Source organism: Trachurus japonicus, chromosome 1 (genome assembly GCF_045865225.1).
Source record: "Trachurus japonicus isolate A0001 chromosome 1, Traja_1.0".
Taxonomy (NCBI): domain Eukaryota; kingdom Metazoa; phylum Chordata; class Actinopteri; order Carangiformes; family Carangidae; genus Trachurus; species Trachurus japonicus.
In genome coordinates this window covers 32,762,645-32,777,121 of record NC_140907.1, presented here as the reverse complement: position 1 = coordinate 32,777,121, position 14,477 = coordinate 32,762,645, and the positions used below count along the sequence as shown (strand labels likewise).

At 45.8% G+C, this 14,477-nt stretch overlaps 1 protein-coding gene across 2 annotated transcripts; it reads left to right on the top strand.

The window, feature by feature from the left end:
* The first annotated feature begins 6,051 nt into the window (after window positions 1-6,051).
* On the top strand, window positions 6,052-12,615 carry LOC146992335 (protein phosphatase 1 regulatory subunit 29-like). Of its 2 annotated transcripts, XM_085785634.1 has the most exons (5): window positions 6,052-6,540; window positions 7,447-7,596; window positions 8,341-9,332; window positions 10,344-10,788; window positions 10,891-12,615. In XM_085785634.1, exons 1-5 carry the CDS (start codon window positions 6,334-6,336, stop codon window positions 11,980-11,982), a joined length of 2,886 nt encoding a protein of 961 aa, XP_085641760.1. In that variant the 5' UTR covers window positions 6,052-6,333; the 3' UTR covers window positions 11,983-12,615. The 2 variants fall into 2 exon arrangements, with proteins under 2 accessions (XP_085641760.1, XP_085641759.1); XM_085785633.1 differs by having other exon boundaries at window positions 10,344-12,615.
* The last annotated feature ends 1,862 nt before the right edge of the window (window positions 12,616-14,477 follow it).

Sequence of the window (14,477 nt, the reverse complement as noted above, 5' to 3'; positions counted from 1 at the left end):
TCTGAGCAGCTCGCGGCTCTGCTCCGCAGTTCTAAAAATAGCTTGCACCTACAATTAAAGGTAACGAACCTACTGCTATGACTACGGACTATAGCAATGGGCCAATTTGCCAAAATGTTGAACTATCCCTTTAAGCACTTGTAAAAGCGCATTATAGATCAATTGTTATTATCCAGGCTGCTGCTGCTGCTGGTGTAACATGTGTGAGTTGTTTTCCTGAGCTCCTTAGCACCAACTGAGAATCATGTAGACACCCACAGCCTGTCTGAGTGTTGTTGCTCACCATGTCCTACCACTCAAATCAACTCAAACTCAACTCAGTTCACTGGACTCAAACCGCTCTTTGACCTTTGAGATAATAGTGGAAACAGTAGATTGACATCACGGACGTGCATCTGACAGATCTGCAGCAGCAGCCTTGTGTGACGCCTTCATGAGCAGGAACAAACCCTCTGAGAACAACTGCAGAAAGTGTACTTGTGAAAAAGTGGCCAGCGAGTGTACGTAAATTGTTTACTCTGTCTCTCCTCCTGGCTGCCTGCTCTGCCGTCCCATGATGCTCCTCTTTTCCTGCAGCTTATATTGGCAAAATCCACCCGGCTCCTACTGAACACAGCGAGTGGCTGAGAGCGCTCATCTTCCTCTCAGGTTTTCTCTATATCTCTCTCTCTCTCTCCCCCCGTGGGAGTTTGGATGACAGACGGCGGCAGATCTGACATCAACTCTAAACAACGATGGAGAAAACTTGATGTACAGGAACGAGCCGAGCCGAGCAGGAGGAGGAGGAGAGGGAGGAAACGGAGGGAAAGCAGGAATAGGATTGATTTGATTTTCTACTGTTTCTGTTGTAAAACTCATTGTATGTGTGTCATTTAATTTTAATATAGAGTTTAATTACCGCAAGACACCAGGGTTGGAAATTTCATAACATATATTTTGGAGTATTGTAAGAAGGAGGTGCTCTCTCTAAATTAATCTTAACTCAATAACGTATGATCGAGTGTATAAAGAGATAGAGAAAGCGGATGAGCGACAATGTAAATCATGGATGGTAAGAAAGAAAGAGGCAAAAAAAAATCTGAAAAAAGAAACCAAAGCGTTGACTGACAGAAAGACACCAAATACATTTAACCTCAGAGAAACAGAGCGAGACATGGGAAGAGAGGGAATACACTGTATGCACAGGATGTGAAGAGACAGAGCAGCAGCAGCAGCTTCATGAAAGGTTGAAAGGAAAAAAGAGAGAAAGGGAGAAAGAGAGGAGAGGAGAGGAGGGGGGGGGGGGGCGAGAAAAATGGATTTGAAGGAACAGTGCAGCAGCAGCTTTGAAGGTAAAGCAGCAGACTGGCTGGATGGCAGGCTGCGACTCACAGATAGCACTAATAGGCATCACTCTCAGCTTCGTCTCCACGGCGCCTTCCCACACCGCTACCTGGCTGGATGACTGACTGACTGACTGACTGTTGAGCAGCCTGATGTATCGACCCACTGACAATCTGAGATGCCTGCTGACTGGCTGATCCACAGATTGACTTGCTGTCTGATCTTTGGACTGACTGTCTGTCTGTCTGTTAGCTTCCTGCATCATTCACTGACTGCTTGACTTGGTTCACTGACAAACCGTGGAAAAATATGTTTCCTGTCATGTCCCTCGGTCCTCAACATCCATCTCTGTTCTCCGTCTCCTGTCTGTCTCTCGTCTCCATCTTCTGTGACCTCCTGACCCGGTCTCCAGTTGGCTCTTACTCTCATCCTCCTTGTTCCTTCTCTGCAAATCCCTCTGGTATTACTTAAAGCAGAAGTAAGTGATATATTTGTGTTAATATAAGTCTTAAATAGTTATATCTTCCGACAGCAATCACTTACATAGAGTGTTTGGACTGAAACACGGGTCTGTCAGTCACTCTGCTCTGCTCTGAGCCGAGGAGAAAACATTTATCGTATCCTACAGTTTTTATCCAATGAGGAGAGAGAACGGCATGCAGGGCTGTGTGTGCAGCCAAGGAACGCCGTGAATGTGGTGACGTAGGGACGAGGACTGTTATGGTGCGTTCAAGGAAACTCGTATTTTTCCGACCGTGAAGTGGTACCAGTTCGATTTGGTACGAGTTCACCGGTCGGAAGTTACGAGTGGCCGTTATAGTGACTTTCACCAGTAAAACAGGTCGGAAAAACACGAGTGGGTTGCCTGAAATGCTACAAAGTCGTAAGTTGTGGCTGCACACACGGAGAGGACCGCCCCTTTATGCCGTTCTCTCTCCTCATTGGATAAAGGTTGTAGGATACAAGGAAAGTTTTCTCCTCGGCTTACAGCAGAGCAGAGTGACTGACAGACCCGTGTTTCAGACCAAACACTCTATATAAGTGATTGCCGTCGGAAGATAGAACTATTTAAGACTTATCCACAAGTTTCCGAACGTCATCTATGGTCAAAACTGGCTTCCGGTTTGCCGGTTTGGTGGAATTTTACGTTTACGTTTCCATGGTTTTCAGTCGTTGTCATAGTTGCGGTAAACGCATGGATCTATTAACGCTGGCTTTTAACACGGATGTCAATTTGTGTGATATCCACTGTTAAAAGCTGGTTCGATGATCCATGCATTTTACAGATTTTCATTGAAAAAAAAAAAAAAGAAATCCATGCATTTACCGCGACTACCGAAACCATGGAAACGTAAACATAAAATTCCACCGGAAGAGCAAAACCGGCAAAACAGGCTACGTTTTTGACGTTCGGAAAAAGGTGGATATTAACACAAATATTCAGCTTACTTCTGCTTTAAAGGTCAGAGGTCACCTGACTTTCCAACTGATTAGCGTCCACATGTTAGCATCCAGTGTCTCAATCTGTGTTTTGTTTTCTGTTTTTTTGTTGATTTTATTGAAACAGGACAGTGTTCAATACCATTAGTCAATTGAAAAAAAAAAACAATGAAAAGATGGTTGTACCAGATTTAGCCCTCGGGCTAATTTCCATCTGTAGTCCCGACACTCACAATACAAAACACAATAAAATACAGATTGCAAAGAATACACAACACAGTGAAATACAGAAAAGGCCCAAGACATAGAAAGACACAGGTGAACACAAAGGCACCACACACACGGGCCACACATGTTGCCCCGTGGGCAACCGGGGTACTACACTGAAAACACATACATACATCTCCTCATTCAAAAGGTAGGATCACAGAACACCAACGGGTGGGCCAGCAGCAGCTCCTGGGGCCAATAAAGTGCATGGAGTTTGCATTAGTTAAAGGGCTGATAAGTTAAAGTGCTGGTTAGTTAAAGTGCTAGTTTTCTAGAATAAAGTGCTGTTTCTCCCATTTGAGATAGTTAAAGTGCAAGATGCTCGTAGCACCAGGGAGAGTAAAATAATAATGGGAATACAAATGTTAACAATTTATAAAAACGTAAAAAGTAAACTGGAGCATGACCATTTTTTTTTATAGCTGAGAAGGCAACAATAGCAACATGTGTGATCAGTTTCAGCAGCCAATAGAAATGTAGTTTTCATTCAGGTGACATTTTCCTCTCTCGAGCAAACTGAGCCACTGTGACTATTATTGGTCTTCAAATATAACAGATTTTTTTTTTTTTTGTCCTCTCCGGGGTCTCCAGCGGCTGCCCGTCTGATTTTTTGGGAACTCTCCATTTGCCTGTGTGACCTGACATCATTAATGTTGTTTGTCAGATGCAGATGAAGTTTTAATTAAAACACAGCTATCAGGGACAGTAATTATACACAAAGGCAGTCTGGTTTAGGAAAGGAGGGTGGTGGTGGTGGTGGTGGTGGTGATGTTGGGGGATGCAGCTATCTCATCCTCTGGCTTCTTGTCAAAATAAAAACCAATGACAAGAAGGAGGGTGGGGGTGTCAGGTTGTGTTTTGGCGATGAAGCATATTCATTTGTGTCTGTAGATGAAAAGCAGCAGAGATAAGCAGGCATATGGATGGAGGGAGGAAGACGAGGACAGAGATGAGCAGAGAGCAGCTGGAGACAAGACGCTGAAGAGAAATCCAGATGTGGAGATGGAGAAAGAGACGAGAGAGAGACTCAGATCAGAGTCTGGTCATGATCATTACTGCAAAAATACTGGGCTGATCAAATAACTAACCTGAGCGACTAGTCTTTCATGTTTGCGCGTTTTGTCATTTTTACCCGACAGAAACTCATATTTACAGGATTACAGTAATCATGAACACAACACTAAAACACCCTGTGGTAAAAAAAAGAAAAGAAAAAAAAACAGGCCGTGAAGTATTGTACGATTACGCGGTGACATGAGACTTGCAGCTGCCTCCAGAGACGGAGAAGAGAAGGAATCCAGAGCTGGGATGAAACGACATGACGACGGGATCTGTGTCAGTGTGAGCGCGGCCGCCGTCGTCATCGTCTTCGTCTTCGTCTTCGTCAACGTCCAAATCCTTGTTTGATGAAGAATTCTGTTTGCTTCTTCTCGTCACAGCGTGCCGCCAGCTAAAGCAACAATCCACACACACACACACACACACATATATATATATATATATATATATATATATATATAGATACTCTATATGCGTCCCACTCCCAGTCACAGCTGAATACATACTAAATGATAATCAAACAGGTGAAAACTTAGCTCTTGTTCCACCGTGCTAAAGCTGCAGATTGCTCTTCTGTCAGTTTCTTTTTCCCTTTTTTATTTTTTTTTATTCCACACACACACACACACACACATGTGGGTGACGGTGGTGCTGTGGGTCAAAGGCAAATTGGAGGGGCCTGTGGTAGAGGAATTGAATTGTCAATATCAATTTCATGGAACAATTTAAAGAGAGGACTGAGAGCTGCTCGGGGTGGGGCATGACAGAAATGAGAAGTGACTAGAGGCCAAAAAGAGGAGCAGGACGGGACAGAGGAGGAGGAGGAGGAGGAGGAAGCTATTAGCGATGGGACAGTTTAACAGAAGCATCTAAAGTTGGTTTCCATTATCCCCGAGCAGATTGGGTTTCTCTGTGTCTTTGCAGCAGGTTATATTCTCAGCTGAGAGAAAGTAAGAAAGGAAAAGGTACTGAGGGGAAATTTATTTGGAGAATACTTCAGAGTCTCTCCCTCAGTTGTTCTTCCTATCAGTTCCCTGTCATTCATGTCGTGGCGAGATAACTTTTCCCTGGGAGGGGGAATCAAAAACTTTTGGAAACAAATTAAAAAGAGTGGGAGCTGTGGTGATGAGATACATAATATTTTACGCTGGATTAGAGCCTAATCCACGGTTAATCCCCTGAGAAAGGTAAATAGCTAAATGTCAGCTAGTATCCTGTTAAAACATGCAAATTACAACAGCCCTCCTGTGTTTCCCCACTTAGACAATCACCCCCCGCTGTTTCCACCCCTATATAAACTGCTGCTATTCAATTTTTTTCTTATTGTTTCATTGTGTAGCTTTAAGGTTGAAATAAAAGACGTGCAGCTGCAACATGCCAAAGACAGAAAGAAGAAGAAGCGTTGCTTTCAGGGTCTTGGCAAATTTCCATTTTTATTGGTGCATCATATGCTAATGTCAGAAGAGAAGAGCTGCAATTTATTCTCATAGCGGGTCGTTATTTTTCACGAACATGAATAATTACAGAACATAAAAAGCCCCGGCCTCATTTGAAAAGTCAAAATATATTTCTCTGGGCTTTATTAAGACTTAATGAAATAATCATGTCAGTTAACAGATTTATTACTGTGGTGCGTTACCTTGAAGGGATTGGGCAGCATGGGTATTAGATTCATATACTGCTCCTTTTTTTCAAACACAGTGCTTTTTAGAAATGAGAACCAAACTCAATTAATTCAAAACCATCTGGGGATGTGTGAACTGTGGTTCAATTTTCTGCCACCTCTTAATCATTTTGTCATTATCACTATTAATGTTAATATTCTTTCCCCCCCTCCTTCCTTTTCTCTCTCCTTCTTCCCTCTCTCTCTCTCTCTCTCTGTTATATATAGGCCTTCTGCCTTTTCTCTGAGAGGGACGACTTCCTCATCTGTGCTGTCAAGACGTTGTTGGTTTTGTCGGAGGCCATGAGTAGCTGCTGGGGTGACAGTCTCCAAAACCCGTTGACGTGGAACACCTAAAATGGGGACAGGACTCTCCGCCGCGCTGCACGCTCAGCTCTAATCACCGCGACGACGCCCCCTTCCGCTCACCTTTTCTCTCTCTCTACCTTTCTTCGATTCGCTTGCACCTGACCTGCTTCGAACCCGCTGCCCGCCGCCTCCCCCCTCTCTGTAGCTCCTCCTCCTCCTCCTCTTTTCCGGTCTTTTCCTACTGAGACCACCACCTTCAGATCCACACTATGGCCAGCAGCAGACTGCGTTTGTCCTCCCTGCCTCCGTCCCTGTGTCTCTCCGTCCTGCTCCCTGCGCTGTTGCTCCTCCGCCTGCCTGGCGAGGTGAGAGGGGACTGCTGGCTGATCGAGGGGGATAAAGGCTACGTCTGGCTGGCTATCTGCAGTCAGAACCAGCCTCCGTACGAGACCATCCCCCAGCACATCAACAGCACGGTCAGTATGAATCTATCTATCTATCTGCAGGCCTTTTACACCACCACCTCCATAAAACCGTATGCTGCTGTGCACTTTAGCAATGATGGTGTCAGCTAAAGGGCACATGCCATTAATCATGGTTTGAAAATCTGCAAGTGAATGTAATCTCTGTAATATCTATGGTTTATAGTGACTATATATAATGCAATTTAATTATTTTAAGGTAATAAAAACACATCTTAATCAAAGCTGTTAAAGCAAATACAGTAAATGTGAAATAGGTTTAGAAGCATCAACTAAAACCTAAACAAGCTGTTTGTTTTTGGAAATACTTTAGCAGCTACCTCCTAAAGGCTGCCACACATGTGTATAAAGGTGTAGCAGATACTGTAATCCTAAAATAACTCATTGTAGGATCAGTACGCTCAAACACCTCAAGGTGTTCTACATCCAACCAGACTACTGTAATGTTTTGTGCTAATACAAATCGTTTAGCCTGATGTTGCATACACATTTTGACTTAAAACTTCCAAGTGTTTCAATTAGTGTAACCATTTGCAATTTGCAGCATAAATGATGTAAAACAGGAAAACTTTAGATCATTTATTTAAGCACCCAACGGTAATGTTAACATGCAACTGCATTCCACTCCTAGCATCAACATCCACCTCTGCTTGATAACTCAGGAGGGACGCCGAGCTGCTTGCAAGCGGGGCTGTGATTAACTAAACACAAATTTTGATCAGATGTATAATTGGGGAAAGTGCTCATTAGGTGGGAAACTTGGACGTGTAGAGGTGCAATATGCTCTTGGCAGCTATTTCTTTTGGCGAGGAGTGTCCTGCTCCTCCTCCTCCTCCTCCTCCGGCTGCCAGAAGGTGCACTACATCACCTGAAAGTCATCCCCTCTCCTGTCTCCTTTAGGTTCATGACCTGAGGCTGAACGAGAACAAACTGAAGGCTGTGCTCTTTATCTCCATGTATCGCTTCACAAACCTCACTGACCTCAATCTAACCAAGAATGAGATCAGCTATATCGAGGATGGGGCCTTTGCTGGACAGGCTAACCTACAGGTGTGCAGACAAGGATGCTACTCTGTTTTTATGTCTTTGTTAATCACTGGTTGAAAGTTGTACTTCCTCTATTACTTTTCCGACGCAAGGAACTTAAAGCAACTACAAAGAACTTTCATTTTGTGTTGATTTTGGCGACCCCTGTGGACAAAAATGGTAGATTTCTCTTTGCGGGTTCTGTCCCAGTTTCAGCCATGACAAAAATCTAGTGATGAAATTGAGCTTGTTTTTTACTGAATAGCATAGCAACAACTCAATGCTAAATTATAGCCTCCGGTCTAAGTGCCGTAATGGATGGACGTCCGATGGACCGACCCGACCAATGCCTCCCGAAGGTAAAGAGTTACACTATGTAGAAAGAGCTTATCTGCCCACCGATTGCCTCATTTGCTGTTGTAGGTCATAACGAGACGTCAGCAGGAACCAGAGACTTTTGCATAATCCAGTTGAAAGTTCTTTGTGGTTGCTTTAACAAAATGTCGTTAAGACTTAACACTTCCCTCTGTCACATTACTTCCAACTGTCATAATGATGAGTGAGGGTGGTCATCATCCATGAACCAAGGATTTCAGTTCTTGCAATCTGCTTGTAGATGGCTGTTGAAAATTTAACAAGCTTGCATCGTTGTAGTAATGTGACAGAATGATGTATCTAGTCTTGCCAAAACAAAATGTGAGACTATATCCTAAAAATCATCATGTTTGTTCAAAAGCATCAAGGATCTTCTGTCTCCGTGTGTCTCAGGTTCTGCAACTAGGCTACAACAAGCTGACCAACTTGACTGAGGGCATGTTGAGAGGTCTGGGGCGGATGCAGTGCCTCTTCTTGCAGCACAACCTCATCGAGGTGATTGCCACCAACGCCTTCTGGGAGTGCCCCAGCCTCAGCAGCCTGGACTTATCCTCCAATAAGTTGGCGCGTCTTGACCCGTCGACCTTCACCGGCCTCAGCAGGCTGATGGTGTGTGAGCTGGCGGGAAACCCGTTCCACTGTGGCTGCGATCTCTACAGCTTCCTCTCCTGGCTGGAGGCCTTCAACAACGTCACCCACACCTACGACCGCCTCCAGTGCGAAACCCCTCCGGAGATGAACGGTTATCCGCTCCTGAGCCCGGTGCCTGGACATGGACGAAACGCCCTCTACAGGCTTATGTCCAAGTGTCATGAAGGTGCGATAGGGATGACCTCCCAGATACCAGATCAAGACCAAGGCTCGGGGATTGGTTTCGATAACCCAGACCCAGGCCTTTACCACCAGCCGACCATATCGTCCACTGCCGACCCCACCTATAACCATCAGATTTCGATGAAGCTTCAATTAGTCTCCCTTCACACCGCTTCGCTGTTGGTGCAAATCCCACGACCGTACAGCAAGATGTACATACTTTCCCAATACAACTTCAGTTTTGTTGCAGACATCATGCCCCTTAAAAACAAGAAGGAGATCATCCCTCTGGACAAGCTGAAACCACACACCAACTACACTTTCTGTGTGGCGTCGATGACGAAAGCTCAGCGCTACAATCACACCTGTCTGTCCTTCACCACCCAAGCCATGGGGCCGGAGGACCACCGGACTAATCAATCCACCACTACCCACTACATCATGACCATCCTGGGATGTCTGTTCGGCATGGTCATCGTGCTGGGGTTGGTCTACTACTGTCTCAGACGGCGACGCATCCAGGAGGAGAAAGAGAAAGCTATAAGTGTGAAGAAAACTATATTGGAAATGAGGTACACTTTTTTAAAGTGAATTATAGTTTGTTTTAGATGTGTTCCAAAACCTCAACACAGTTTAAAAACAACTCTCAAAAACTGGAGGGTTTTCTGAAACATTAGAGCTTAAACCTCTGGCTTTTAATGTCAATCATTTTCATCAGATTTTTCAGTTGAAACTAAATATGGCTGAAAAACAAACACAATCATTGAAATTCTCACTTCAGTTCAATGCTGTCTAACTTTTATTGATCTCTTTTTTTTTTATTGTTGAACATACCAAAAGCCTCAGATTTATTGAGCCTTGACAAGGTTAAGCAGGTTAGCTGGTTGAAACCAGTGTCTGAATATCTTCCAAGAAATACAAGATCAAGATCAAGATTGCCTTTATTCTCGTTGTATAATAAGATAAATATACAATAGAAATTATGAGTTCTCTTAATAAATGTCACCGTCTTGGCCCAGATTTCAGCAATTCACATCTCAGCATTTAATTGGTCACGTGTCCTAATAGCAAAAATTAATCATATACTTAAACCATTTTCATGGCAATTCATTAGTGAACAGCCACAACATAGATAACTGCAGCTGGGATGTAGCCATGACAGAATTTCACTGTCTGTACAAATGTCTGATTAAACTGTTTGACATCCTTGGTATTATAGTCATTAGCTAATTCTTTACTCACTATTATATTGTGAATGCAATTTCCTGAATCTCCTTCATCAGTTACTGTGTATATGATTTATTTAAATATATAAAATCATTTATCTGACAGCATTAAGAGGTTGTTGAACTTCTTTTCTACTTACGACAAACAAGAGCATAATTGTTTTCCCACTATTCTTTTTGCTTAGGTTTTGCGTTATTTCTATTTTTCATAGCTTTAATTAAAATCGCAATTATTCTGTCCGCCCACTGCATCTCTGAGAAGATATATTGAAATTAATTACCTTCAATGTACACATTATGACGTCAGATGATGAAATTAAAAGTATTGTTTAGTCTAAAGTGAATGTCATTCTTCAGGTATGGCCCAGAGGCAGCTGCCGCAGTGACCAACGACCCGGGTGCCATGCAGCGCCTCCAGGAGCAAGCGCACCACCAACACCATCACTCAGGAGGGTCGGGAGGGAAGCTGCCCCAGTCCACCTCCTCCAGCACGGGCATGCTCCACGGCTCGGCCAACACCAGCTCTTCCCGTCTCTCCACGTTGCCGCAGGTAGAAAAAATGGCCACGGCCTTCTCCGAGGCGATGGGCGGCAAGGGCAACTACATGGATGTGAGGACGGCGGGCATGGTGGGGGAAGGCAGGGAGGGAGGGGTGGTGGCTGGAGGAGTAGTGGTCGGAGGGGAGGTAGTGGTGGATATGCGAGGTGGGGCTGAAAATGGGACAGAGGCTGGGGAGGATTCGGATGACGATGGCCGTGGCTCAGCATCAGAGATCTCCACTATCGCCAAGGAGGTGGACAAGGTGAACCAGATCATCAACAACTGCATTGATGCCCTGAAGCTGGACGCCTCTGCTAATGTTGTGACCACAGCTGACAATGCCAACTCCGTGTCCTCCTCCCAGCCTCCAGCTTGCATCACATCCCTCCCCCGCAACCTCCTGCCTCTCTCTCCAGGCCACCCCGGAGATCAGATCATGGCCTCCTCTCCGAAGGTGCATCCAAAGTCCCACCCCCAGCCTCACCCCCAGCCCCACCCGCAGCCTCACCCCCAACCTCACCCCCAGACCCATCTTCCACAACATCCTCAGCAGCACCCTCAGTTGCATCAGTCGCCTCACCCGTCCTCTATGGCCCCCGTGCCCTTGGTCATGCCCCTGTCTGAGCGGCCAGGCATCAGTGGTGGGGGGTTCCTCTCCCCTCCGTACCGCGACCCACCCCCAGCCAACGCAGTGCGGCCCCTTCAGAGGCAGTTGAGCGCCGACACGGCTGTGGTGAAGAACCGTTGCGTTGCCCCTCCTCCAGGATCTGTCAAGAACACCAGGGTGTACAGTGTGGATATCCCTGAGCAGCGTTGCGACCCTCCCAAGTACCCGACAGAAAAGAGCAGCCCTGTGGGTTGCGGTGGAGGCGGTGGAAACGGAGTAAGTGGTGGAGTAGGGGGCTGCAATGGGAACGGAATGGGGAACGTAAACGGTGGCGGGGTGAGCCTCAATGGGAGCGGAATGGGATGTAATAACGGGAATGGAGGCGGTGGAGTGGGCGGTCCTGGACAGCAGCAGCAGCAGCATCAGCAGCATCAGCAGCAGCAGCACCACCTGGAGGTTCAGCCGGACTACCACAGTTCCGAGCACCGCCACTCATTTCCCGCGCTCTACTACGAGGGCGGCAACGAGTCCCCCACGCCGGCCCAGAAGGCCTCGTTCCTCAAGCCGCTGGGGCGCTCCAAGAGGGATGCCACGGCCGCCTACTCCCAGCTCTCACCTTCTCGCCACCACAACTACAACTCTGGCTACTCCTCCAGTCCAGAGTATTCATCGGAGAGCACACTGCGGATCTGGGAGCGATTCAGGCCTTACAAGAAAAGTCCCAGAGAGGAGGCGTCCTACATAGCGGCAGGCCACGCCCTGCGTAAGAAGGTGCAGTTCGCCAAGGATGAGGACCTTCACGACATCTTGGACTACTGGAAGGGAGTTTCTGCCCAGCAGAAGCTGTGAGCTGATGACGGAAAGTCACGAAACGGGGAGATTGTAAAAGTTGGATGCCAACAGCAGACTAACGAAGGGAATATATGTTAATGTAGCAGGAACAGATAACGACGAGTCTGATGGATCCGCCCGATCCAGAGTTCCAGTTTTCTCTCTGGGTGGTTTTTTTCTAGAGTTTCGATTCTCTGATAATTCATTGACATTTTAAGAGGTTGTTTCTGATGTTGGCTGTTTTCACCACAATACTGAGAAGAATCAAGCTGTTCACCAGACTGCCTCATACTGGGCACTTTGGTCCTCACAGGCTTCTATAGACCCGCTGAATCCCCACTAATGAGCAAAGCAAAGGTGGTGATAAGCAAGTGTCTTCTACCTCATTACTGGCACACTGTAGCTCAGCTATCTCACCACAAGCAGCCCCATTCATGACTTAAGCCCCCGTCCCTCTTTTCTCTAATCCCATCAAACCACCATTCACAAAACAATCACTCCACGGCGTGGGCCAACACCTGCTCTCCTATAGAAGCATCGTTTAGGGGAGATAATGAGGGAGCAGGATGAGGAATTAGGTGCGTTTGTTTTAGAATAGCCTGAATCTCCCTCTTTGGGGAGGACATTAAGTGATACTTATCAGGCTAACTGTTCTTTCCTGGCAATTAGCCAGCGAACGGAGAGAGAGTAGGTCGGGGGGGTGGGGAGGCTGTGTGTTGAGCATGCTTATCGATTTGAAACACCTAACTACATATGTTCAGTGGTGTGTGTGGGCATGTGGGAGAGTGGGGCCGGGGCCGTGGCTGAGTCGTCCATTATTCTCAGTCTCCTCCACGGTGGCAAAGTAAATAGCTCAGCGGAGATACTTTGCATATAGATAACAACCCCGTCGGGAAGTTGCGTCCGTATATGTGCGTGCATAGATGAATGTAGGCGTTTAGCCCAGCCTGTCTATCTGGATAGCATGGAGTAAACCTTCTCTAGACCGGCAGGCATTTTTTTGTCTGTTTGCCCATTTCTTATTCAAAGGTGTAGCATATTTCCTTTGATAAGAGGAGCTTATGTAGTGTAAATTTACATTTCAATAGTGAGAGTCATGCAGAAATGACTTAAGGGTGGGTTATGCAGGTGAGCAAGACAGGTGTTGGTTCCTATATTAAAAAGACCCTCAGCGATCACATTTAGTAATAAAGGCAGTCTGAGAGCAGGTTAGAGGTTTACTGTAGCTGCATCTCATTTCCTCAACATGCCAGTGTTGGAGGGGGGGACAAGATAGAGTTCAGAGTGTTTTCAGGTGGAGATGGATCAGCTCAAGGCGAGGCGGCACAGAAAACGTAAAAAAAAAAAATAATATGTCAAATCCAACCCTGCACTACATGGTGAGATAAAACGGGACAGCAGGAGGAAGTGAAGGCCTGAGGGATGTGCTCTGACTCTCCACTCAATATATATATGACCCTGCTCTGCTCTGAGCGGGAGCTTGCTACGGACCAAAGTGCCCCTGGGAGGTATGATTCCACAAGTTTCTATTTTCTGTTATGTTCCTCAGTCTTCAATGGAGAACAAGATGGAGGAAGAAAGTGAGTTTTTTATTTGTTATAAATCAAAAACTGGGTTTGAATTTCTGGGGCGTTTATGATGAAATCTGAGGAGCAAGGCTTGGTACATGCATGAGAACACATGCTGTTCATTACAACTGTACAGATCTTTATGCTTTTTTTATATATATTTAAAACACACAACTCCTTCTAATGCGTGAAAATGATCTCCACTCTCTCTTGGCCCGCATCAGCATCCACGCTGTCAAAATAATAACTCCACTGTCGTCTTTATTTCTCTATCTGCCCACACTCCCTCGCCTCACCGCTGGCACCCTGACCTCTCTTTTCTCTGCTGTGATACATCTCAATGGAAACTGTATAAATTCTGTTTTAAAATGTCTAATTAATTCATTCCCCCTCGTTTTTTTTTCTTCCACTGCCTGCCACCTCTGTCCAACTTAATGGGGTAAATTAATGAGTAATTTGCAGAGGTTGATGTCGTACCATCATCGGAGGTCAGAAGAGCGTGCTGATATTATTAACTCTGCCAGACTGGGAGCCTGATTGAAATTAATGACGGCTGCCTTCGTCTGCCTATCCTTCCTCCTTTCTTTCTTTTTTCTTCTTTTTTTTTTATCTGTCCCTTCCTCCCTCATCAGATGCTTTGAAACAAACAGTCTGGAAACACCGTGGTCAGATTCATGCCTCGCTATGACTGTGCCGGTCATGAGTAGGCCAAGGTGAGCTGGTCTGGGATCCAGCCACCTCCTGGGTGTTATTCTCCCTCCTTTTTTTTGTTTTTTTTGTTTGAGTCTGATCGGTTGGGAAAGACCAGTCTGTCAGGCCCGGAAGTTATGCATTCCAATTTGATTTTCCACTGGCTTAATCCTGATGTCATTGTTCTGACAGCGCTCGAATTCACCCGCTGTTTGAAGTGTGAGTCTGATGTGGAAAGTGAGAACAGAGTGTGGC

Coding starts and splice junctions, on each gene's coding strand:
- LOC146992335 (XM_085785633.1), top strand. CDS start 6,334: ATGGCCAGCAGCAGACTGCGTTTGTCCTCCCTGCCTCCGTCCCTGTGT. Junction 6,541..7,446: donor CCCAGCACATCAACAGCACG/GTCAGTATGAAT, acceptor TGTCTCCTTTAG/GTTCATGACCTGAGGCTGAA. Junction 7,597..8,340: donor CTGGACAGGCTAACCTACAG/GTGTGCAGACAA, acceptor CGTGTGTCTCAG/GTTCTGCAACTAGGCTACAA.